The sequence below is a fragment of the Bubalus bubalis genome, chromosome 14 (assembly GCF_019923935.1).
Source record: "Bubalus bubalis isolate 160015118507 breed Murrah chromosome 14, NDDB_SH_1, whole genome shotgun sequence".
NCBI classification, from domain to species: Eukaryota; Metazoa; Chordata; class Mammalia; order Artiodactyla; family Bovidae; genus Bubalus; species Bubalus bubalis.
This window is the reverse complement of record NC_059170.1, coordinates 72,642,627-72,665,515: the sequence shown is the minus strand read 5'-3', so window position 1 is coordinate 72,665,515 and position 22,889 is coordinate 72,642,627. Positions and strand designations below refer to the sequence as shown.

Here is a 22,889-nt window from a genome sequence, read left to right as displayed (position 1 = left end):
AGATGAAAAGTTTCTCCACAGTGAGGGACACCCAGACAGGTTCACAGAGTTACATGAAGAAGAGGGAGGAAGGAGACAGAGGTGGTCAGGAGGATAAAAGGGGGAATCAAAAGGAGAGAGACAGATCCAGCCAGTAATCAGTTCCCTAAGTGTTCTCCACCGTCCGGCACACACAAAGAGATCCACAGAGTTGGGTAGAGAAGAGAAGGGGGAGGGAGGAGATAGAGGCAACTTGGTGGAGAAAAAGGAGAGTCCAAAGTGGGAGAGAGCAGTCAAGCCAGTAATCTTGCTCCCAAGTAAACGTGAGTACTGAAGATTGGGTTCTTAAAGGTACAAAATTGATAACAAATACCAAAAAGCAAAGATTAAAAATCTAGTGTAGAGGTTGGATTTTCAAAAATTCAATATTAAAGGAAAAAAAAAACAAAGTCACAAAAAGTATAATATATATATATATATATATATATATATATATATATATAAAGCTTGCTCTAAAAAATAGGGTCTCTTTCTCTCTCTCTCTCTCTCTCTTTTTTTTTTTTTTGCTAAGTAATAGTAGGTTATAAAAATGAAAATTAAAGGAGTAATAGAGGACTTAAAAATTAAAAATTTTGTTTAAAAATTACAGAATGATAATAAAAATAGTAAAAATATATGTAGGACTTTCTCTGGTGTTGTTGTGGGCAGTGTGGGGTCAGTTCATTTTCAGATAGTTCCTTGATCTGGCTTATATTTCTCAAGACCTATAGGCCCCTCCCTATGTAGTCGGTACTAACAACAGGGTTTTAATCTATTGCACCTGTCACTTCCAAGGAGGTTCCCTCTGTTTTAGCTTCTTCTGTTTGTTGGTCTCTTCAGTGTCTGATTTCAGCCCTGACACAAGGGGGATGGTGGTGGACACTTTTTTTAGGCTCACTTGTTCAGTCGCACTGTGGGGAGGGAGGGACACTGCAAACAAATAACACACGTGTGCTTGCAGTGCCTCAGTCACACTGGGCCTGCCCCTGCTCACGGCTCGTGTGCCCTCCCTGCCCACACCGCTCAGGCTCCAGGTTGCTCCACCAGGAACCATCGGAGGCCAGCCCTTGGCTGTCTGCACCTCCCAGGTTTAAGCCACTCAGGTTCAGGCGCTTGGGTAGTCCTCAGAGGTGAAGACTCCGTTGGGCCTGCGTTTTGTGCACTTCCCAGGTCCGAGCAGCTCAGGTGATGAGGTGTTTGGTGAGCACGGTTGCTGCGACTTATCGCCTCCCCCATCCCTGCCGTTCGGTTTTCTGGGTGTACAACTGGTGCACCTTCTCAGGCAGATGTTGACCGTCCAGAATCCCAAGAAGTCTTGGTTAGCAACGAAGCCTGCTTGCAGTTTGTTAGATAATGCCTCTCTGGGGCCGCGATTGCCCCCTTCCAGCTCTGGCTGCCTTTGCCTGCCTGTCACCAGAGGCGGGGGATGGGTTGGCCTGCAGCCGGCTAGCTCTGCTCAGTCCTTTGTTCTGTGAATGGGCCTGGTAGTGTCTTAGGTTAGGGCTTTTCGCGTGGTAGCTCTCCCACAGTCTGGTTTGCTAGCCCAAGTTAGTTCCCTCAGATTGCCCTCGGGGCATTCAGGCCCAGTCCTTACTCTAAGCAATGCAGCCCACGCCTCCCTGCCCAGCCCCCGCTTGCTAGTGGAGGATGCAGGCGTCTGCACTGCTTCTCCACTGGGGGAGTTACCATTGGGCACGTAATCTGTGGGTCTTAATTATTAATTTATTTTTCTTCCTGGTTATGTTGCCCTCTGTGGTGCCAAGGCTCGCCACAGACTCAGCAGTGAGAATGCTTCCTCGTGTTTGGAAACTTCTCGCTTTTTTAAGACTCCCTTCCTGGGATGGAGCTCCATCCCTACCTCTTTTGTCTCTCTTTTATCTTTTATATTTTTTCCTACCTCCTTTTGAAGACAATGGGCTGCTTTCCTGGGTGCCTGATGTCTTCTGCCAGCATTCAGAAGTTGTTTTGTGGAATTTACTCAGCATTCAAATGTTCTTTTGATGAATTTGTGGGGGAGAAAGTGGTCTCCCTGTCTTATTCCTCTGCCATCTTAGGACCGCCTCCTCTGTCTCGTCTCGTCTTCATCTTATCCTTCTTAAATGAATTCTTCTCCTTCATCCCCCTTGCAGTCTTCATATTCATCTAGCTGTTTTCCTAATTGCTTTGTAATTTTTTTCTTTCATAATGGCATACTTAGTATGACAACATTTATAAATCTGAACCATGCAGATATATTGCTCTTATTATCACATCATTTTGTATCCTGACTTTGAAGTCTTCCATTTCTGCGGTGGGATCCTTTTTGTCATCATAGGATCAAGGGAATGGTGTGTAAAAAAGTACAGGGGAAAAAAGAGTTAAAAACAAAACAACTTACCTTTGCAAGACCAAGGCCTGCTAGAGTCTTGAGTGATTTTGGAAGAGGATCAGGCCTTGGGAAGGCAGGATGAGAGAAGCCCTGGACTCCAGGTGATGGTTTGGGAAGGGTTTCAACCACATCTTCAATTTCACTATCAGAATTATTGTTCTCAGAGAGGGTGGCACTCTCTCGTCTCACAATGCCACATTCTGCTTCTAATACAGTGAAAACAGGGGAGAGTACATGAGAACCTGTGTCATTTCAAATCAGTGAATAACACCAGGAGGACAGTCCTCAAATAACTTACGGTTTCTCTTGGATTGCTGAAAAGCCTTCATTAGCTTTGCTAACTTTGGTTTTGGTTCCTTCTGGAGAAGAAAATAAGAGCTTGATGAATAACAAGTATCAACTTGAATAAAAGAATTATAACCTCCCCCATTACTATATGATCTAACACAAAGAACACAGGCTCTGGAGTCATTCAGATGTGGATTCAAATCCCAGTTCTGCCACTGACTAACCTTCTCATAGGGTAAGCATTATGACAGATGACATCAGAAACCCCAGATGTTCCTCTCCTTACCCCTAATTGACTGCTGTACAAATACTATGACATCCACTAGATTATTTCTCTACCAAAATGTTCTAGAAAAAAAATGTATCCCTGGCAGTTTAGAGTACTATTGAAAAACTAAGACATTTAAATTAATTGCTATATTTTGACATATGCTTGCATGATTTCTATATGCATCAATTATCACTTGGGAAGGGAAATATGAAATTTTAGATTTTCGTAGAACCTTATTTAGATAGGTTACAAGTGCAAACAGGATAAGCTACTTCTATTCTGTTTGTTAAACAACTAAAGACAAATGATTGTTTCAATTCAGCTCTTTCAAAGAAAAAGGGAAAAAAACAAGAGTAAACCTGTAGGGAAATGACCATGAATGAAAGCCACAAACACACTAAACAGAAAGCCATAATCAAACATATTCACAGTAGAGGCAGAGAGAGATGGACTGAAAGAACAGACACTGAAGAAAAGTATTCTGCAAGGAAAAATTAGGTTAACAGTTTAAAAAAAAAGGGGGGGGGGGTGGGGGAGGAAAAGAAAGCAAAGAGAGAGAAGTTCCTAGTCAAGTACAAACTTAAGGGAAAAAAATAAGTATAATAAGGTTTGTGGAAAAACACATATATTTAAAATTCATATACAATAGATCAGTAATATATCAGTATTCTTAAGGATATACTATGAACAAAGCCTCTATTTTATATGCTTTTATTAACATATAAATTATGCATCTATATTGTTCTTCAAATTTTATGAAAATATCAACATACATTGTATATAAAACATATATTTAAGACAGAGGCTTTTGTTCATAATATATCCCTGGTATAGCAGTCAGTATTACTCTAAAACTTTTTGTTTATAAATACTACCATATTAGAGTTGAATTTTGCCACTATAAAAAATGTCATTTGAGTAGCCACACATGGTCATCTATCACTACCTGAATGTTGTAAAGTATTACTTGAGAGAGAGAAAAATTGATTAAGAAATATTCCTAACTATTTACTGGGAAAAAGAACTGGTAATCAAAATTCTGAGGAGAAGGTATGGCTTGAAAAGAAACATTTAATGGAACACAAGATGGGGCTAAAATGGTCAAAAATTCTAACCTAAAATTCTCATCTCACAATTGGTGGACACTGAAAAAAATACTATAACCTTTTACTTTTCACGTATTCCTTGTTTATTTCCTTGTTATGCAGGACCTCCTTCCTCAACATAATGCAGCTGACTATATTACCTGTAACATTATACAGGATCCCATGTCTCTCTTCATTTATTCACATTCAAAAACTATTAACATGATTCTTACACTCGAGACCTATGCTACATGCTCCAGGAGATGCACAATTGTTTCCTGAACTCCACTAGCTTACACTGATACGGGGCTATAAGATGAACACTTAAATCAGAATAATACAAAATGTCTGAAATCTGAAGCTTTAGAATGTGACACAATAACTTGGACTAGGTTTTTTTAAAACTACAATAGAAAAAAAAATCTCAAGTTGTAAGTTTTATCTTATGGTTATTAAAAGTCTCTGCTTCTATGAAGTGAAAGTCGCTCAGTCGTGTCCGACTTTTTGCAACCTCATGGACTATATGGTCCATGGAATTCTCCAGGCCAGAATACTGGAGTGGGTAGCTGTTTCCTTCTCCAAGGGATCTTCCCAACCCAGGGATTGAACCCAGATCTCCTGCATTGTAGGCAGATTCTTTACTGTCTGAGCCACAAGGGAAACCGCTTCTATAGCTGGTTATTATTTTAGGCCAACATGCATTCTTCAATGAGATGAAGAGTTGTGAATATACTCTTAATGGAATGCTTGAGAAAACACAGTGGAATCCCTTTATAATATGGATTTTGGAGACACAGAATTTTAATTTCTAAATCTCTATAACTTCAACTTTTATTTTAGTCTTAATGCAGAGCCGAGACAGAAACAGAGGAAAAAAAAAAAAAAAAGGCCCTCCTAACAACTCTGCTGCTGCTGCTGCTACTAAGTCGCTTCAGTCATGTCCGACTCTGTGCGACCCCATAGACGGCAGCCCACCGGGCTCCCCCATCCCTAGGATTCTCCAGGCAAGAACACTGGAGTGGGTCGCCATTTCCTTCTCCAATGCATGAAAGTGAAAAGTGAAAGTGAAGTCACTCAGTCGTGTCTGACTCTTTGCGTCCCCATGGACTGCAGCCTACCAGGCTCCCCTGTCCATGGAATTTTCCAGGCAAGAGTACTGGAGTGGGTTGCCAATGCCAACAAACCAAAATAAAGTGTCCAGGGGTGGTGGGTAGTGGTGGGTGGGGGGGGGCGGCAACTAGATGATATATGCTATATAGTTTTGGAACTGAAAGGCTCCAGGAAGATTCCATGATTATTAAAATAAGTAATTATATCCACTAAAGATATCATTATGAGTGTTGCAAAAGTCATGTCCTTATGGTTTAAAATTCACAGTAAGACTCTATCCTTGACCAAAATTCATATTTCCTTCACTGTGGGAAAGCTTTTCCCAATACAATTTTCCTGTCACTCTATATTTTCCAGCCCATTGTTTTCTTCACCCCACCTTCAGTATTTACCAAAGTTAAAAATAAAAAAAAAATCAACTAGTCATATTTTTATAAAATAGTTTGCCCTGAAGAACTTTCCATTACAAACATAAAACAGTGAGAGGGACACCATTGCTGAATTTAAGAGTAAACACTACATGAAACTGAATTCAGAGCATGAAAACTAATTTCACAAGAGTGCACTTTACCTTGATTTCAGAACCTAAGACGTCATCATCTGATGTAGGCCGTGAATCCACACCAGGTTTGTTGGAAAACCTTTAGAGCATAAACACAACGAAAATGAGTGAGTTCATTTCTCTAAATGAAAAAAAAAAAAAAAAAAAAAAGAAGCAAGTGAAAGTTTGGCTATCTATGTAGTAAACGAAGTTTCTTGACATAATTAAAATTTGGCCTCTGTTTTAAAACATTTTTTAAAAGATATTTTGATGTGGACCATTTTAAAAGTCTTTATTGAATTTGTTGCCATGTTTCTTCTGTTTTATGTTTTGGCTTTTTGATCCCAAGGCATGTGGGATCTCAGCTCCTCCTACCAGAGATTGAACCCACACCACCTGCATTGGAAGGAGAAGTCTTACTAACCATCTTAACCACTGCACCCCCAGAGAAGTCTCCAAAAAAGATTTTAGTTACCTATTTCTGCTTCCATCTCTCCTAACCTAGGACATATCTAGGTAAGACTCATTCATAGTTCCCATAACAAAGACTGAAATAATATGTTTTCACCAAGTCCTAATAGCTGAACTGAAAATCTAACTGATGGACTGACATAACTTTTGTTTGCCCAAACTGGAATAAACCTGATGACTTAAAGCAGAAGGATATGCTGCTCCTTCTCCATTGTCTGTCCCTGGTTCAGAGACTAAACTGTGTCCATCAAAAACGGCAGTCTTGGTCCTTCAGCAGGGAAATCACTTATGGAGAAGGCCCCATTCCTCCCCTTTACTGGAAAGGGAATACAGGAGCTCCCTGCAATGTCTAAAACTTAAAATGGACACAAGTCAAAGAAATAATTTGTATGTTTCACTTATATGCTACACGGGTACTTCTCAATCTCTGCTGAGGGACAGGAGAGTGGATGTTGAAGCCAGGCAGGCCAGCTGTCAAATCACAGGTCAACTCATTTTAACCATGGACTCATGGGTCAATTCATCAACCTCCTCAAACCAGTTGCCTAATTAAGTAAAAGTAGGACACAGTTACTTTACAAAGCTGTTCTGATGACTCTATGAGGTCACAAATGTTAAGCACATAATGCAATCTCTAACCCAGAGTAGAACACTCAACAAACATTAGCTTCTCTTCTCTGTGTGTTCTCTTAGTAACACATACAATTTTAAAAAAATCTGTCAAATCCTACCTGCTTAAAGAGTCTTCTTCAGAACTCTTAGCCGCTATTAAAGAAAAAAGTAAGACACATTTTAAATCAACAAAAGAAAAATACAGACTATTAAAACCTCAAGACTGATGTTTTGTTTAGAAGTATTCCTTTGGGACCACACCTGGAGACCACACTAGAGGGAATAGTGATTGTATTATACTCATGGGCCATTAATATCTAAGAACCATTGCTCTCCTTTATAGTCATCAAATGTAGAACAGAAAGAAAGAAGAAAGAACTGCTGTTTACAATGACCATAATCCTAACCAAACTCTAGGAGACTGACAGAAAATGATACTACACCATTAATAGAATCAGTACGATAAGCTGACAATAGCACGCTTAAACAGCACAGTGTTTCTGGGCTTCCATTGCCTGGAGCAGTGAACAGAGCCTACAGGTGTCTTGCTGGGACATAACACAAATTCTCTGGCTCTTCAGTTCAGGATGAAAATGCCCTATCACAGAGAAGCTTGGTCTACAGGCACTGAACTTCAGAGCGTGGGAAAATATAGGAGACAAAGTCTTCCTGGCCCTCTTTCCAAATGTAAGAGAAGTATGAAGGATGTAGTGATTCCAGATTTAGAAAGGATGGTCTCTTGAAAGGGAGGTGGGGGAGGGCAAATGGGTAAAGGGGGTCACGTGGGTGGTGGGGATGAGGACTAGACTTGTAGTGGTGAGCACTCAGTAGGATACACATAAGCTGAACTTTTTAATGTTTTAAATATATGTGTATACGTACTAATACATTTGAAAAGCACACTCTCTTGAGACTATTTCCTTCCATTGTTCAAGGGTATCTGGACCACCTAGAGCAGGATGGTCTAAACAGTGCTCTGTTCTACTGAGGGATATATCATTATATCAATCCTGCACATTATATGGCAAATGTTGATAGAAATCATGCTTTTTCAGCTTGGAAGGCATTTGTCATCAGATCCTAAGCTGATGAATAAGGGGAGGAAGGGAAGGATGGAAGGAGCTACAGACTCTGGTGCTGTTGGACAGCATTTCACATGTGTCGTCATGATCTGATGCTGGAGGGATGACTCACATGGAGGGAGAGGGGTCTTCCAAGCTCGAGCCTGGAGGGCAGGGGCAGTGATTTTTAAATGTTTGCACCCTGTAACATCAGAACAATGCTTGGTACGTAAAAGACACTTGATAGTTATCTCTTCAGTGAACAAATGAACAAATAAATAAGAATGATTTCCTTGAAAAGTCTGTTTAGAAAACTATAGAAAGTAACCAGGGACAACTCTATTCTGTTCTGAGCATATCGAAGACCAAGACTCTATGTCATCTCTGTATCTTCTCTAACATACAGAAGTCCTTTGATGGATGTTGTTGTTGTTCAGTCACTGAGTCATGTCCAACTCTTTGCGACCCAATGGACTGTAGCTCACCAGGCTCTTCTGTCCATGGGATTTCCCAGGCAAGAATACTGGAGTGGGTTGCCATTTCCTTCTCCAGGGGATCTTCCCGATCCAGGGATCAAACCAGTATCTCAGGCATTGCCAGGCGGATTCTTTATTACTGAGCCACCTGGGAAGCCCCTTTTGATTAGATAGAGGTCTACTAAGTTTAAAGGTGTTCTCAGACAGCTTGTACCATGTGCTAGATGCCACATCAAGGGGACATAGTGGTGTTTTTGCTAATGTGAAGTGTTTGGGGTCTTTTATTAGAATCTGCAGAGTCCCAAGTTGATCTATTTGAAAATCTATTATGATAATCTTTTAAAGAAGGGCAACAGAACTTGTTGTTCTTACAAAACTATACTATCATGACAATCATCCAACACACAGAAGGAAAATTCTGGTTCTAATGAAGCCAACCTATCTCACTCTTTTTGGATCTGTGAGCAATAAAGTTGGTAACAGACACCTTGTTGGTACAATAGGCAAAATAACCGGTGGTTCTCAACTAGGCATTGCTTTTCTGATCTGTACTATTCCAAGGTATCTTTCGAAAGTAATCTCTTCCTGGTACGCTGCACACTGGCTCAGCATTGCAGTTCTTACTGTTTATCATTTCTTATCCTACCAGGAAGGGATTGTTGAGGTTCCCAGTTTAAACGATGGTAACTTTTTTAATGAGACTAATCACTACACAGTAACTAATAACTATTCATTCACTAAATGCAAACTATTTGTAAAAGTTAAAGTTCCACTTTTATAAGAAATCCAATTTGTTATAATATGATTATAGATGAAATATATATCATACTAACAAACATTTTTCTAATTTACACAAAAATCTAATACAGGATTTTAGCAGCTGTGATTAAATACATGGAATTCTTTTCAGACAATACTGTCTCTGATGTTAAATTACCTACATTTAACTTCTTTAACAATTCTGAATACTAGACTATTAAGAAATTAATTTAAAAATAAAACACACGTGCATTTTACACTAATTTTATCATAGTTCTTTCATTATTGAAACTTCCTCACTCCTACTTTATCTATGGTAGAATCACCAAGAGTAATTCATTATTATCAGATGACATACCTGGGTTGCTGTTTTCGGGAGTAGTTTTAGGCCTCTTTTCTTTATATTCAGAGATCAGTTCGCAAATGCTATGTGTTAAAAATGTGATAAATAATATTTTAACACTAATATGAAAAACAACCACAAAATATGTTAAATTCTTAGATTATTTCAGACAGACAATGTCAGTGATAATATCAAAACTACAATTGTCCCATAGATTTCAAGTTTCTAAGTTCTACAAAGTTTTGCTTAGTATGTATTTTAAGGAGAAAGAAAAGGAAGATGAAGTAGTCATGAACTTAGGGCATATAGCTCAGTAGATTAACTAGATTTAGCTTGGCATACGAAAATTCTTTCAAACTTGCAAATCCTAGCTCTGTAACCAACTGCTCTTTGTTTCTAGAGAAGTTGCTTCTCTGGAGTTCAAAGTCTTCCTCTACACACCTGGGATCTTACTGCCTTATTTCACAAGGGGATTAAGAGGATTTAATGAGATAATATATCCCCAAAATGCTTGCAGAATGGAATAATTTGTTCTTGAACTTTATTGCTGGAACTACTTTGAAATCCCCAATAAAACCAATGTCTGTTTTCTTATATGTTTAGCATTCAAGGGCTGCAGGAAACTTATTAATTATGGTGATGAGTTGTTCTTTGTGGTTCATAATTTAGGGAACCTCAGCTCTTATATAATTTGTACCTAAATTTATTTATAAAATATGAACTCACTACATTAGATAACATAATTATCCCCCATTATTGCAGCTAATCACACCAAGTGCAGAAAACTAATCACAATCAAGACCTGGCCTGGACCGCTACTCTCCATTCTCTACCTGCTCAAACTCGCAACCAGCAGATCTTTCTGACAATGACGCTTAATCTCCATGTTCATCTCCGATTCACTTGGAAGACGTTGCCCTACTCTTACAATGGATCCTGGCAAGTCCTAGGCAGGGCTTACCTCTCTAAATTCCTCTCTGAACTAACTTACTTGAGATTTAAGGATTTCTGGTAAATGAGGCAGATAAATCCTTTGGAAGATTTTCATTCTTACAGGAAACAGATCCCATGAGGGGGCCAACTGTAACTATGGAATCTCAGGCAAGTTGACACCCACTACTCTGGGAAGGATGACAGGGAACCTATGACCTAAGCAAATGTGCCCCCACAGGATAGAAGCTACCTGCACCAAATGGACAACTCTCACTGGTCATGTAACAAGTAACAGTTAAAATTCTTTTTGGCTGCAGTTTAGTGAGAACTGGCATTTTAATGTAAACACTTACATATTAAAACCACTAATAGCAGCATATTCTTCTGCAGTCAGTCCCAAGACATCTTGAGAAGAGACGTCAGCACCTCGCTGAAGGAGAAGACTGACTACATTGGCACATTCATAATTGACAGCAAGTATGAGGGCGGTTCTAAAACAACAGAGAGATGACGTCACCCTCAGGAAGTTGAGTTAACTTACAGAAACAGCTCGTTTGATATGCTTTACCAAGTTAACATCTTGCCCTTCCATGAAGAACTGACCATTTACATGCTCGAGTGTACATCCTTGTAAATTACTTCCACGGCTAAAATGAAGGGATGGAAAAGAAGCCTCCTGTCCCATTGGGATGGCATGCAGCAGCAGTTACTATTTCAAAAGTCCCTGATGAGGACTCCCCTGGTGGACCAGGGGCTATGACTCCAGGCTCCCAATGCAGGGGGCCCAGGTTCCACCCCTGGACAGGGAACTTCATCCCACATGCTGCAACTGAGAGCTCCCACAACTAAGACTGCACGCAGTCAAATAAATAAATGCTTTAAAAAAGTAATAACAAAGTCCTTGATGGACAAGAAACTATGCTGAGGTCACTTATCTGAGGCAGGTGAGTATTTAAAGGACGAATCCCCCGTTTCCTCCTTAGTCTCATATATTATGCTTCAAAGTCAGCTAGAGGTTGGGTTAAGCAAAGGCTATTTGCAGGCTTAAAACAAAAATATTAACAATAATGGAAATAAAAATAGTCATCGAGGCACTTAATGATGTTGACAAGCATGTGCTCTTCACTAAATGAAATACTATATATACACACAGCCACCTTTGAAGGATGCATTACTATTTGCCTTTTTGTACCAGGAAACTTATTTGCTGATGATAAGTACTGTGCCCAGGGTCATAACCCTAATAGGTAGGAAAGCTAGGAGTTGAACCCAGTCTGAATCTAAGGCCCATCATTTTCGTCTGTATCATCCACCTCTGACTTATCTTTGTTAAAGGAACTGTTTATCCAATTAAACCTATCATTCTTCCTTCTACCTTCATTTAAAATGAAAACATCAAAATGTACTAGAAATGAAAAAGGATAAAAACTGATGAGCCCACAGTATCTGGTGACAGTGATTACTAATCACTTTTCTGTTGCTGTTTAGTCACTAAACTGTGAAGGACTCTTCTGCAATCTAATACCATCAGTATATTTTAAAGAAAGTAACTGAAAGCAAAGAGTCATCCAAAAGACAAAATCAAGTCCTTTATGTTTAGTATGCATCTTTTAAGGAAAAATATATACGAACTAGAGGTTAAACAATCGTTATAAAATAATTAAGAAATTCAATACTGTCATAAGGTAAAGTGAAAAGCAGAATCCATATTTTATAAAGCTAATGAAACTAGTATGAAATCCCTCAGCTACTACAAGATCAACCAGAAAAAAGAATAGGTTGCATATGACATCACTCAATATTATAAAGGAATATGAATCCTGCTATATATTCCTGCTATATAGTTTTTCATGATTCCCAGTCAGAATAATTGATTTTCTACCTAACTGATGAAGATGTTGATCACAAATGAAACCTGTTATTAATTTAATCTTGATCTTAGCACCCGAGAACAGCACTAAGGTTTTTAACAAGAAAAAGAACAACTGTACCTTTTCATATTATCAACCGCATGTATATCTGCTTCTTTTTTTACTAAAAATTCCACCATTTGCTGTTTCCTTTCACTTATGCCAAGTAAGAGTGGTGTAAGGTCATCCTGTAAAACAGGAAAAACCATTTCTAATGTACACAGTTAACCTATTTCTAAAGTGAACAGAAAATCATGCAATAGATTCTCTGAACTTAAACATATAATTCAGAAAGTAAATAAAAGGGAGCCCCTCCTCCTCATCCCCCAGCGCGCCTTCTATCTCTTCAAGATGCTCCTCCTCCTGGCCTTCCCTGGGGGTCCAGGGGCTAAGACTTGAGTTCCCAAGGCAGGGGGTCCAGGTTCCATCCCTGGTCAGGGAACTAGATTCCACGTGCCGAAACTAAAGATCCCACGTGCCACAACTAGACCCAGTGCAGCCAAATATGTCTTTCAAAAAGATAAATGCTCCTCCTCTACCTCTTCCAAAGATGAACCACAGAGTCATTCTCTAAAACTCACTTTCAACATTTACTGGTTCCAAGGATCTTTGCTTCTATCATAGTATTAATCAGGAATATTGTAGTATTTACTTGCTCTATTACTAGTCTCAACACTCCTCCAGAGAGAATCAATTAGCTACTAAATCAATTGCATATTTTAGGAACAATGCTGAGGCAGGACTATATAATATTATCTGTAGCATGCATAACCTATCCAAGGATGACCAAGAGTAACCTCATGAGGTTTACAGACATTCCGATGGGAATATTATCCTCTTCATGAACACGCAAAGAGAAAGGTTGTTTTGTGTTTTTCTTTCTTCCAAAAAACCAACTGTAGGCACCATGTTTTTTGGCTTTCTCAGCAAAGACTCCCGAAATTTAATCTTACTCATTCTCCTTTGCTTGTTCCTTCCCCCGCCCTTAAGTTAACCTGACAGGTCAGCTTTAGCTAGATGCTGTTTTGACACAGAAAAACACTGCTTATCTTCAAAGACCTTTCTTGACGACTCTCATGTAATTACCTCCAGCCCTCCAGGAGGAAGCTTCCTTAATCCCAGTGTTCTGGTCTCTGTCTTGCTTTACTGTTCTTAGTTAAAGATTACAAGGTCAGTTCAGTTCAGTTCAGTCGCTCAGTCGTGTCTGACTCTTTGCGACCCCATGAGTTGCAGCATGCCAGGCCTCCCTGTCCATCACCAACTCCCAGAGTTCACTCAGACTCATGTCCATCGAGTCAGTGATGCCATCCAGCCATCTCATCCTCTGTCGTCCCCTTCTCCTCCTGCCCCCAATCCCTCCCAGCATCAGAGTCTTTTCCAATGAGTCAACTCTTCGCATGAGGTGGCCAAAGTACTGGAGTTTCAGCTTTAGCATCATTCCTTCTAAAGAAATCCCAGGGCTGATCTCCTTCAGAATGTAAGTTACCAATAAATATGCACTCAGCGTTTTCTCGGGGAGTTGCTCTTCCGTGAATTCTCCCTGCGCTCTCTCTCATAATCCTGTGTGTTTGGGAGACTCATTCAGTGTGAAACTGCCACAACCAACTTAAAATTCTAATTTGAAAAATTCAATCCCATCCTTAAGAAATTCTTTTAAAATATGAAATCAATTATAGATTAATTACACTGTATTTAAAATCTTGAAATAGTTATCAAAATAAACTATAAAACAAGAATTGGAAACTCAAATGCTTATGGAGGGAAAGCTGGTGGCCTGAGTAAGTGAAAAAGCCAGGTGAGGCTGGCAAACCTGCGAACACACGCCCCATATAGAAGGGGCGGCCTCCGCATGCAGACCAAACAGGGGCGGCCTCCGTACGCAGAATGGGCTCAAGGGGGACCAGATTGAGTTCTCCAAGAAGCCTGAAATGCAGACTTCCGCATGAGTTTGCTAAGTTTTAAATGTTGACTCAGTCTGTGCAGGTAGGTAAGCTAAACATATCCAAGGACCGCATTTGCTCTGTAGCCCACTTGTGGTTTCACGTTTTGCCGTTTCCAAATAGGTGGGCATAAAGCAAATATTTGTATGTGAAAGCTTTCCTTTCTTTAGTATCATGTGTTTCACAAGAAAAGTGGGTCTCAATATGTAATAAAAATTGCTGTTGACTCATAATTTTATTAAAATAAATTAAAAACACAAGACTCAAAATTCCTTCTTTAAGAATGTTTCCGCTGCTTGTTAAAACTACAATCTATTTCTAGAATTCTCCCAGATTATTAACCAAATGGATAATGAGTTCCTAAGACTGCTGAAACTAAATTATTAAAAGAATCCCCATCTGTACTAACTTCATGGGTTTTGATGTTTAAAGCTGTCGTCTTGCTTATGCCAGGGCTCAGCAAATCTAACACACACACTGCAAGAGTCTGTCCTGCTGACACCAAAAGAAGGCTCATGAGTTACTATTACTGCAGTCAGGAAAACACTGTTGGTAACAAACATCTGTTGACCTAATGACCTGGTTGATAACAGAAGGTGTAAAATTCTTAAAGGGTCAGACTCTCCGGACGAAGTGACTTCGCCATGAGCAAATCTCTAAAGACTCTTGGAGTGTCACTGAATAATTAGTGGTTGGAAGAAAAAGGAGTTATATTATTCAAGCCAATAGATTTTGCCAAAAATATTCCTTTGAACTTCTCAATCACAGAGGCAGAAGAAAAAGTCTGGCTAATATTGTTGCAAAGGAGGGAGCTGATGGAAGTAGCCAGCATTGATCAAACTCCAACTCTTCTATCGATTACTTATTTTTGAGATAGGTGCACTTAGAAATTATCCTTAATCACTCCATAGTTCTTCACCAAGGATCGTATCAGAATCTCAAGGAAATATTTCTAAATACACATGTCCAGGCTTTCCTCGAGTTATTTCATCAAAATGTTCAGGGAACAGCCTAGGCTTGTAAATTTTTTAATAAACTTTCCCAAGTGATTGTGGTTTTCACCAGCACACTCTAGCTGAGAATTAGCGCAGCAAACATTCCAGTATCATCTCTCACCCACATGGACAATTCCTTCTCTTACTTGAGGATTTGAAGAAAAGAGAAAAGTATAAGAGATAAGAGTCATCAAAACAGAATTAAATTTTCCTGGGTAAATAATGGTAGAACAGTGACTAATAAACACAAAAGGCAACCTGATCTCATTGTTTATAAACCCCTTACTTTCCATCAAGACCTTCTAGATTGAGAGCAGAGTCCAGACTCTTGTCTAACTGGCTGTTTCTGCCAGAATAGGATAATATTTCTGTTACATATTTGTTCTTCTCTTTTTTTCCCCAACTTAATCACCACCTGTTCACTGCTGATCTGATTTCTGCCAAGTCTTCCTAAAATTGGTATCTAGGCAAGTCTCCAATTCACTCAGTCTCTTTCTCAAAATAACAACTATTGTCCCTGAGACTGAAAAGCACCTTACCAAAATATATAAACTGAAGGGGAAAAAAAAACCCCAAAACCAAAACCTTGGGACTTCTGTGGTGGTTCAGTGGCTGGGTCTCAGGGCTCGCAGTGCAGAGGGTCTGGGTTCAATCCCTGCTCAGGGAACTACATCCTGCATACTGAAACTAAGACCCAGCACAGCCTAATAAATATTTAAAAAACACCTCTTCTTGGCATACCCCAACTGCCAAAATTCCAACTTGATCTGCATTTTTCACCTGCTCGCTCCTTTGCCTTTCCTTTTAGCCTCTGAAGCCTTGGGCAATGAGAGAGAAAGCATTTTTATATAAATCATTTTTTCATAAAATTGGAATGTGTTAGCAGCAGCAAGATTTCTATTATGTTGTCAAATGCTTGTTTGAGTTTTAAGACAAAGTCTATTTCCAAGGCAAATTTTGCTTTACTGTGTTATTTTAGACTAATTAGAAAAAAAATTTTTTTTCAGTAAGGGAAAAATACTTGGAAAAAGTTTTACCTTTAACAAGTGCAGTGTTATCACAAATATCTGCCATCAACACAAAAAAGAATGCTTTACTCCCTAATGCGTCTTGAGCAATATCGTGATTTAAAGTGATATCTTAGACAATCAAGTGCTTTCAAAATATTTTCACTCAGGGAAGGCTGGAGCTTCCAAACAAGGAAAACTGAGCCCACCTGTGAGAGTTGGGGAGCTCTCTCTGCAGCTCCGGAGCTGCAGCCACAAGAGAAAGAGCAGGAGGGGCAGCTTCACCATCATCAGCTGCCCACACTCCACTGCAGCCCCGCCAAGCAGCCCCCCAGGGCTGAGCGTGGGAGACCCACTTGTACCTGGAGAACCAAGTGGTCACCAGTACAAGTGAACACCCTTGCTGAGTGTCAAACGTGACCTGACCCACGTGACAGGATCTCAGAATCGGGGTCCTGGAGGGCTCAGGGCTCCAGGCCTGCTGCCTCCCCAGCCCACTTGCACCCCCCAGCTCCCCCCTGCTGGGCACTGGTTCTCCTTCCTCCTACCCCCATCCCTCCTCCAGCAGCTTGGCCCATTCCCTGAGCCGCTGGAAGCAGCCACCCATCACATCACTTCACTCTCCCCAAGCCTTCATTTTTTGTAGGACTGAGCGCCGAAGAATTGATGCTTTTGAACTGTGGTGTTGGAGAAGACTCTCGAGAGTCCCTTGGACTGCGAGGAGATCCAACCAGTCCATTCTGAAGGAGATCAGCCCTGGGATTTCTTTGGAAGGAATGATGCTAAAGCTGAAACTCCAGTACTTTGGCCACCTTATGCGAAGAGTTGACTCATTGGAAAAGACTCTGATGCTGGGAGGGATTGGGGGCAGGAGGAGAAGGGGACGACAGAGGATGAGATGGCTGGATGGCATCACTGACTCGATGGTTGTGAGTCTGAGTGAACTCCGGGAGTTGGTGAGGGACAGGGAGGCCTGGCGTGCTGCGATTCATGGGGTTGCAAAGAGTCAGACACGACTGAGCGAGTGATCTGATCTGATCTGAGCCTACCACCCACTCCTGAGCACGTTCTAGTGGGAAAATCTTCCTTCTGGGGTAGAAGGGTGGCTGAGGGGGCTTTGCCCTTTCTGTCGGCTCTGATATTTTCCACCCACCTGCTGGCTTGACTTTGGAGTTGTTTCCATGGTAACAGGGTCTGCTGGACACTACTCAGTCTACCTATTTACATACTGTTATCAATAAAACACTTCTGGTTTAGAAAAATGGTTTGCAAATATTTTGTGAATAAAGTTAGTTGAGCTATACCTCGTTCCTGGCTTCTATATTGGCATTATAGGAAAGCAGCTTTGCTGCGAGCGATACATTCTGGCAAAAGACAGCATAGTGGAGAGCAGTGTTGCCATCGACATCCGTGACATTTGGGTCGGCACCATGCTCCAGCAGAAGAGTCGCACACTCCTCTTCTTGACATTCTATGGCCTGTCAGTGTTGTGCCAAGAAACAGAGTGTAAATTCTAGGAATTTAAGGAAACAGTTCACAAGCTTCACCAGTTCCCTATATTTCAATGAGATACATTCATTTTTAGTCTCAGTAGTTAAATCACATCCATCTCATGTGGACATGGTTCGCTGCCCCATACCTTCATCAGCGCGGTCTTGTATTCACTGTCACAGAGGTTAAGCTGGCATTTTCTCTCCAGGAGGAGAGCTACCACCTCTGAATGGCCATTGGCACAGGCCAAGTGGAGCGCAGTCCTATGAAAGCAAGACAAGTTTTTAGGAAACTGTAGTGTAACTGTTTCAAAACAAATAACTGTTTGTGTGATTGAAAACACCAATAGCATGGTACTCCTATCCCTCTGAAACAAATATTTCATTTTCTTCTGGAGAAAGAGCAGCATATATTAGTTTAGCTCCTCTTACACAGTAAAGAAAGAACAGTCTACTTGAATAGAATACGTGAGACCTTGAGATTCAGCTCAACTTGGGTTTAAATTTGACTTGGTCACTTATTAGCCGTCACTCACCCTCTCTGTACCTCAATTTCCTCACCAACAAAATGGAGAGAGAGTAGTAGTTATCTCACAGGACACTGATGCGATGCTTAAATGAGATCCACGCGCAGGGTGTAGAACCATCCCTTGCACAGATAACAGCTAGTGATTGTTAGATTGTATTATCATATTTACTACTTTTACTACTATCTTACAAGGACAACATCTGAATGAAGTCAAAGGCTATGACACCTCCTTTGCAGATATGTTTTGAGGATTAGAGACAACATTGTACTTCGATGATTCTAATATGCTCATTTTCTCACATTTTAACGTCTCTGATATTGGAATATAATTTATAATTCATAGTCTTTACAACTATAAATTGTAGCATTTTTGTTTGTTCATTTCTCTTTTTTCCTGTTGGTCTAATTCCCGTGAGGTGTTTCCATCTAAGCTTGCTTTAGAGATGACGTGTGTTATATATTATTATATCATACAGGTGCACCACACAGTGACCCACAGCTGTTACAGGTTACACTGCATTTAAAGGGACTATAAAATCTTAGCTATATTCACCATGTTGTACAATATGTCGTTGTAGCTTGCAGGACTTTGGTTCCCTCACCAGAGATCGAACCCTGGGCCCAGAGCAGTGAGTCCTAACCACTGGACGGCCAGGAAATTCCCAAGATTCCCTCGACTTCTGAAAAGACTGAAAGTGTCACAGGATACCAATCCTCACAAAAAATTCTAAATTAAATTGAAAATGACAAATTATTTTTATCTGTGCCACATTCCTATTAGTGCCAGAAAGACAAGTCCTGTCTGCTCATCCAACTTCCCTGCACACAGCTCGATCTACAGAGATTTTTAAATTTGGGGGGTTGCTAAATCAACTTTCAGATTTCTTTTCTTCTTTTTTTGGGGGGTGGGGTGGGGAGGTGAAACCCAGGAAACTCCAGAATTCTTGCCTTTGAAATCATTCTTAGAAAGGTCTCTGGGGTGGGATATATGTATACTTACAACTGATTTATGATGTTGTACAGCAGAAACCAACACAACATTGTAGAGCAGTTACCATCCAATTAAAAAATATTAAGGTTAATAAACAGTAGAACTAGGGAAAAAAAGGTCTTTGTCAGCACACAAAAAATGTACAGATAGGAATTTCAGTTTTCTTCTGGTACTTTTCTCACCCTGTGTATTTAAAATTTTTGATCCATACTCCATCTGAAACTTTTGGTGAGATAAAAATCTAGTTACTTTTCTCTAAATAGTTACCAGGTTATTTCTCCTACATCTACACATAATTTATCTTTCCTAATAGAAAATGTCACCCAGCAAATTTTGATATCTAAAAGGGCAAATCTTTGCCTACTACACAAAACTTTTAATTTCATCACAATTAAAGACAGCATGTGTAACCCAAAATCTTTAAAACCACAGTATGTTTATTGGTTTAAATATGGAAAGACCATAGATCCTAAGAAAATGTCCTCCTATTCAAGGACACAGCCAGCTTCCTACTTCAAAGCTGTCTTCTAAGGTCCTTCAGCAAAGAACATATACATATAAGTGTACACTGATATAAAACAGTGTAGCTGAAGAATTTTTAACCCAGAAGTTGGCCTGTCATGGGGATTATTTTTCTCACTATGCAGTTTTTTGTAATATATAACTTTATGGTATAAAAATGTGTACATTAAAAATATGATGCCGACAACATCAAAAATCTGTCCACTGCCAATATCCACAATGGACGATCCAAGGGAAGAAGAGTTTTCATAAATCACATGAGAAAAACAATGTGAGAGCCAGGGAGTTCCAGAAGATTTCTTGAGGGCTATAGAACTTGAGAGCTCTTTCTGCTGCTTCTGCTGCTAAGTTGCTTCAATCGTGTCCAACTCTATGTGACCCCATAGATGCAGCCCACCAGGCTCCACCATCCCTGGGATTCTCCAGGCAAGAACACTGGAGTGGGTTGCCATTTCCTCCTCCAATGCATGAAAGTGAAAAGTGAAAGTGAAGTCGCTCAGTCGTGTCTGACTCTTAGCGACCCCATGGACTGCAGCCTACCAGGCTCCTCCATCCATGGGATTTTCCAGGCAAGAGTACTGGAGTGGGGTGCCATTGCCTTCTCCTACTCATGAGTAGATCATGTTAATGCATGCATAACAACAAATGAAGAGGAGGAGAAGGAAGAAGGAAAAAAAAAGATGCTATTCATGTTTTATTTCAGTTCTGTGATTACTGTCATTCAGTTAAATCACTTTAAAATGACCAGTAAAGTGCTCTATAAGGGGAATTATAAGTGGGTCCGAAAGCAGCTAAGGCTTTTGCAGCCTATCAAGTCTGTGGGGCGCTGGATCCCACAAAGGTGTCTGCAAGCCTTGGAGAGGAAACTCACAGGAGGGAGCCCTGCCAGGCCCTTCCTCCCCACTTACCTGTTCTTCTTGTCCCTGTCGTTCAGGCCATTCTTTCCGAGCCACAGAATCTGCTTCACTTTGGCTACATTGCCTACGCTGGCAGCTTTGTGGATCTTTTTGAGGTCCCTGTCTCGGATGTGGTACCCGGGCTGGAAGCTGGTTCTACGATGACCTCTGTTTCTCCCCAGGCCGATGGAGGAGTCTAAGGGCGACTTGCCCTTCTCACTCCTGTAGCCAAAAATCTTCTTCATCGCAGAGCCTATGGGCTCCAAACACACCTCACCTCCCCCTCAGCTCTTCACAGTCCCCTAAACCCAACACAAGCTCTACAGGTAAGCCAGAGCCGTCCCGCCGCAACCTCCCAGCTGGGAAGCTCAACGGTTTGGAATCTTTCATCCCAGAATGATCGTTGCTAAGCGACACCTCTAAACACACTGCCCGTGTGCCAGAATGCCCAGTGTGCATGTGCAAGAACTGGAAGTGCATTTTTCAAAAGAAGCAAATAATATCAATAAACCCTTACCTAAGGGAAGGAGGAAAGAGAGAAACTGAAATAAGCACAGAAAGGAAAGCGACATTACAACAGATACCTCAGAAGTAAAGAAGCATAATCATAAGGGGCCGTTATTATTGATGAACAGTTACAAATTGGAAAACCTAGAAGAAATAGATAAATTCTGAGAAACATACACCCTGTCAAGACTAAAACAAGAAAAAATAGAAAAACTCAACACTCCAGTAACAAATAAAGAGATTCAAATATTAATTTAAAAAAAAATCCCAAAAGTTAAAAGCTTAGGACCAAATGGCTTCAAAGCTCAATTCTACCAACATTCAAGTAAGAATTAAAAGTAAGACTATGCGTAAAAAACACTTGAAAAAATTTAAAACCCATTCATGATAAAAAAAACTTCAATAAAATAGAAATTTCCTCAATACCACTTATGGTATTGAGGAAATTTCCTCAAGGCCATTTATGAAAAGCATGAAAAGTGAAAGTGATAGTCGCTCAGTCATGTCTGACTCTTCGTTGTGCCATGGACTATACAGTCCATGGAATTCTCTAGGCCAGAATATTGGAGTGGGTAGCCTTTCCCTTCTCCAGGGGATCTTCCCAACCCAGAGATAGAACCTAGGTCTCTCGCAACGCAGGCAGATTCTTTACCAGCTGAGCACCAAGGAACCCCAAGAATACTGGAGTGGGTAGCCAATCCCTTCTCCAGTGGATCTTCCTGACCCAGGAATCGAACCAGGGTCTCCTGCATTGCAGGTGGATTCTTTACCAACTGAGCTAACAGGGAAGCTAGTCTACTTGGGAAAACAGCGTTTGATAGTAGGAAAAGCAGGGACCAAGAGGCTTTGACCAGGATGGCTCCCATCGTTAAAAAGAAAAAAGCCCTCTGTCCTGTGGCTGATTCATGCTGATGTTTGGCAGAAACCAACACAATACTGTAAAGCAATTGTCCTTCAGTTAAAAATAAATTTAAAAAAAAAAAAAAACAAAAAAAAAACACCTCTCCCTCAACTATGCTGCCCCCTTTACCTGCAGCCTCAAAGGTGCTCAACCCACAACCAAACACCCTGAAGGAGCTGCCCAGCCTCACTCCTCCTCACTACAGCCTAGATTCTGCTCCCTCACTCTGGAATTGTTCTCTCTGCCACCGGAGCCGAAATCAAACAGCTTGCCTACAGGTGAAAGGGGAGAGCTCTCAGCACTTCAGGTCACAGGTGCTAGATGGTAAGGTTCAGAGAAAGCTGCCAGTGATGTTACCAGGGTATAAACATCACATGGTGAGGCCACGAGCTGGATCCTCACTGGAGGGAAAAAGAGCTCAAGACCCTCAGTCCCTGATCTGTCCCCACAGATGGGGAGGGGGGCAGGTTGGCGTGCATACAGTCACAGGCTGTTGTCACTTCCCGGTGGGGAGGGGACTCCTGCCCTGTGTCTGTGCGGCTGACGCACTGTGCTCTGATTAAGTGTATCCCAGGTGTGGAGAACAGCTGGAGTGGATGTTCAACCTTCCTCAGTCTGGCTCCCAGGAAAGAGCAATGAGCTTTTTTCTCTTCCCAGGTGGTGGCTGAGGCTGGGAGGAAGCAGGAAACACACATTTGCTCCAGAGCACATTCTGATCTAAACTCACAGTGTAGCGTCAACCTCTCATTTCTGATACTGCAGGACAGGCAACAGCCAACCTGAAAGGTGGTGAAATTGGCCCAGGTCTGAACCTGGGAGTGTGTGGGGTGGAGAGAGAGGATTCTTTATCAGGGACACGGATGGG

At 40.9% G+C, this 22,889-nt stretch overlaps 1 protein-coding gene across 1 annotated transcript; it reads right to left on the bottom strand.

Annotated features, from left to right (window-relative positions):
• Nucleotides 1-2,326: 2,326 nt before the first annotated feature.
• On the bottom strand, nt 2,327-21,104 carry LOC123464867 (putative ankyrin repeat domain-containing protein 19). Its single transcript, XM_045162578.1, has 10 exons — nt 20,629-21,104; nt 17,828-17,942; nt 17,493-17,666; nt 12,328-12,434; nt 10,690-10,827; nt 9,419-9,486; nt 6,884-6,917; nt 5,712-5,781; nt 2,685-2,745; nt 2,327-2,592 (listed from the first exon to the last, which is right to left on the bottom strand). Exons 1-10 carry the CDS (start codon nt 20,859-20,861, stop codon nt 2,327-2,329), a joined length of 1,266 nt encoding a protein of 421 aa, XP_045018513.1. The 5' UTR covers nt 20,862-21,104.
• Between the last annotated feature and the right edge of the window lie 1,785 nt (nt 21,105-22,889).

What these genes read in the sequence shown, in the direction of transcription:
- LOC123464867 (XM_045162578.1), bottom strand. Translation starts at nt 20,861, where the DNA reads ATGAAGAAGATTTTTGGCTACAGGAGTGAGAAGGGCAAGTCGCCCTTA. An exon ending in ACAAGACCGCGCTGATGAAG is followed by an intron (nt 17,667 to 17,827) that starts GTATGGGGCAGC and finishes CAACACTGACAG; the next exon opens with GCCATAGAATGTCAAGAAGA. An exon ending in TCTTAGGTTCTGAAATCAAG is followed by an intron (nt 2,746 to 5,711) that starts GTAAAGTGCACT and finishes TTTCTTCTCCAG; the next exon opens with AAGGAACCAAAACCAAAGTT.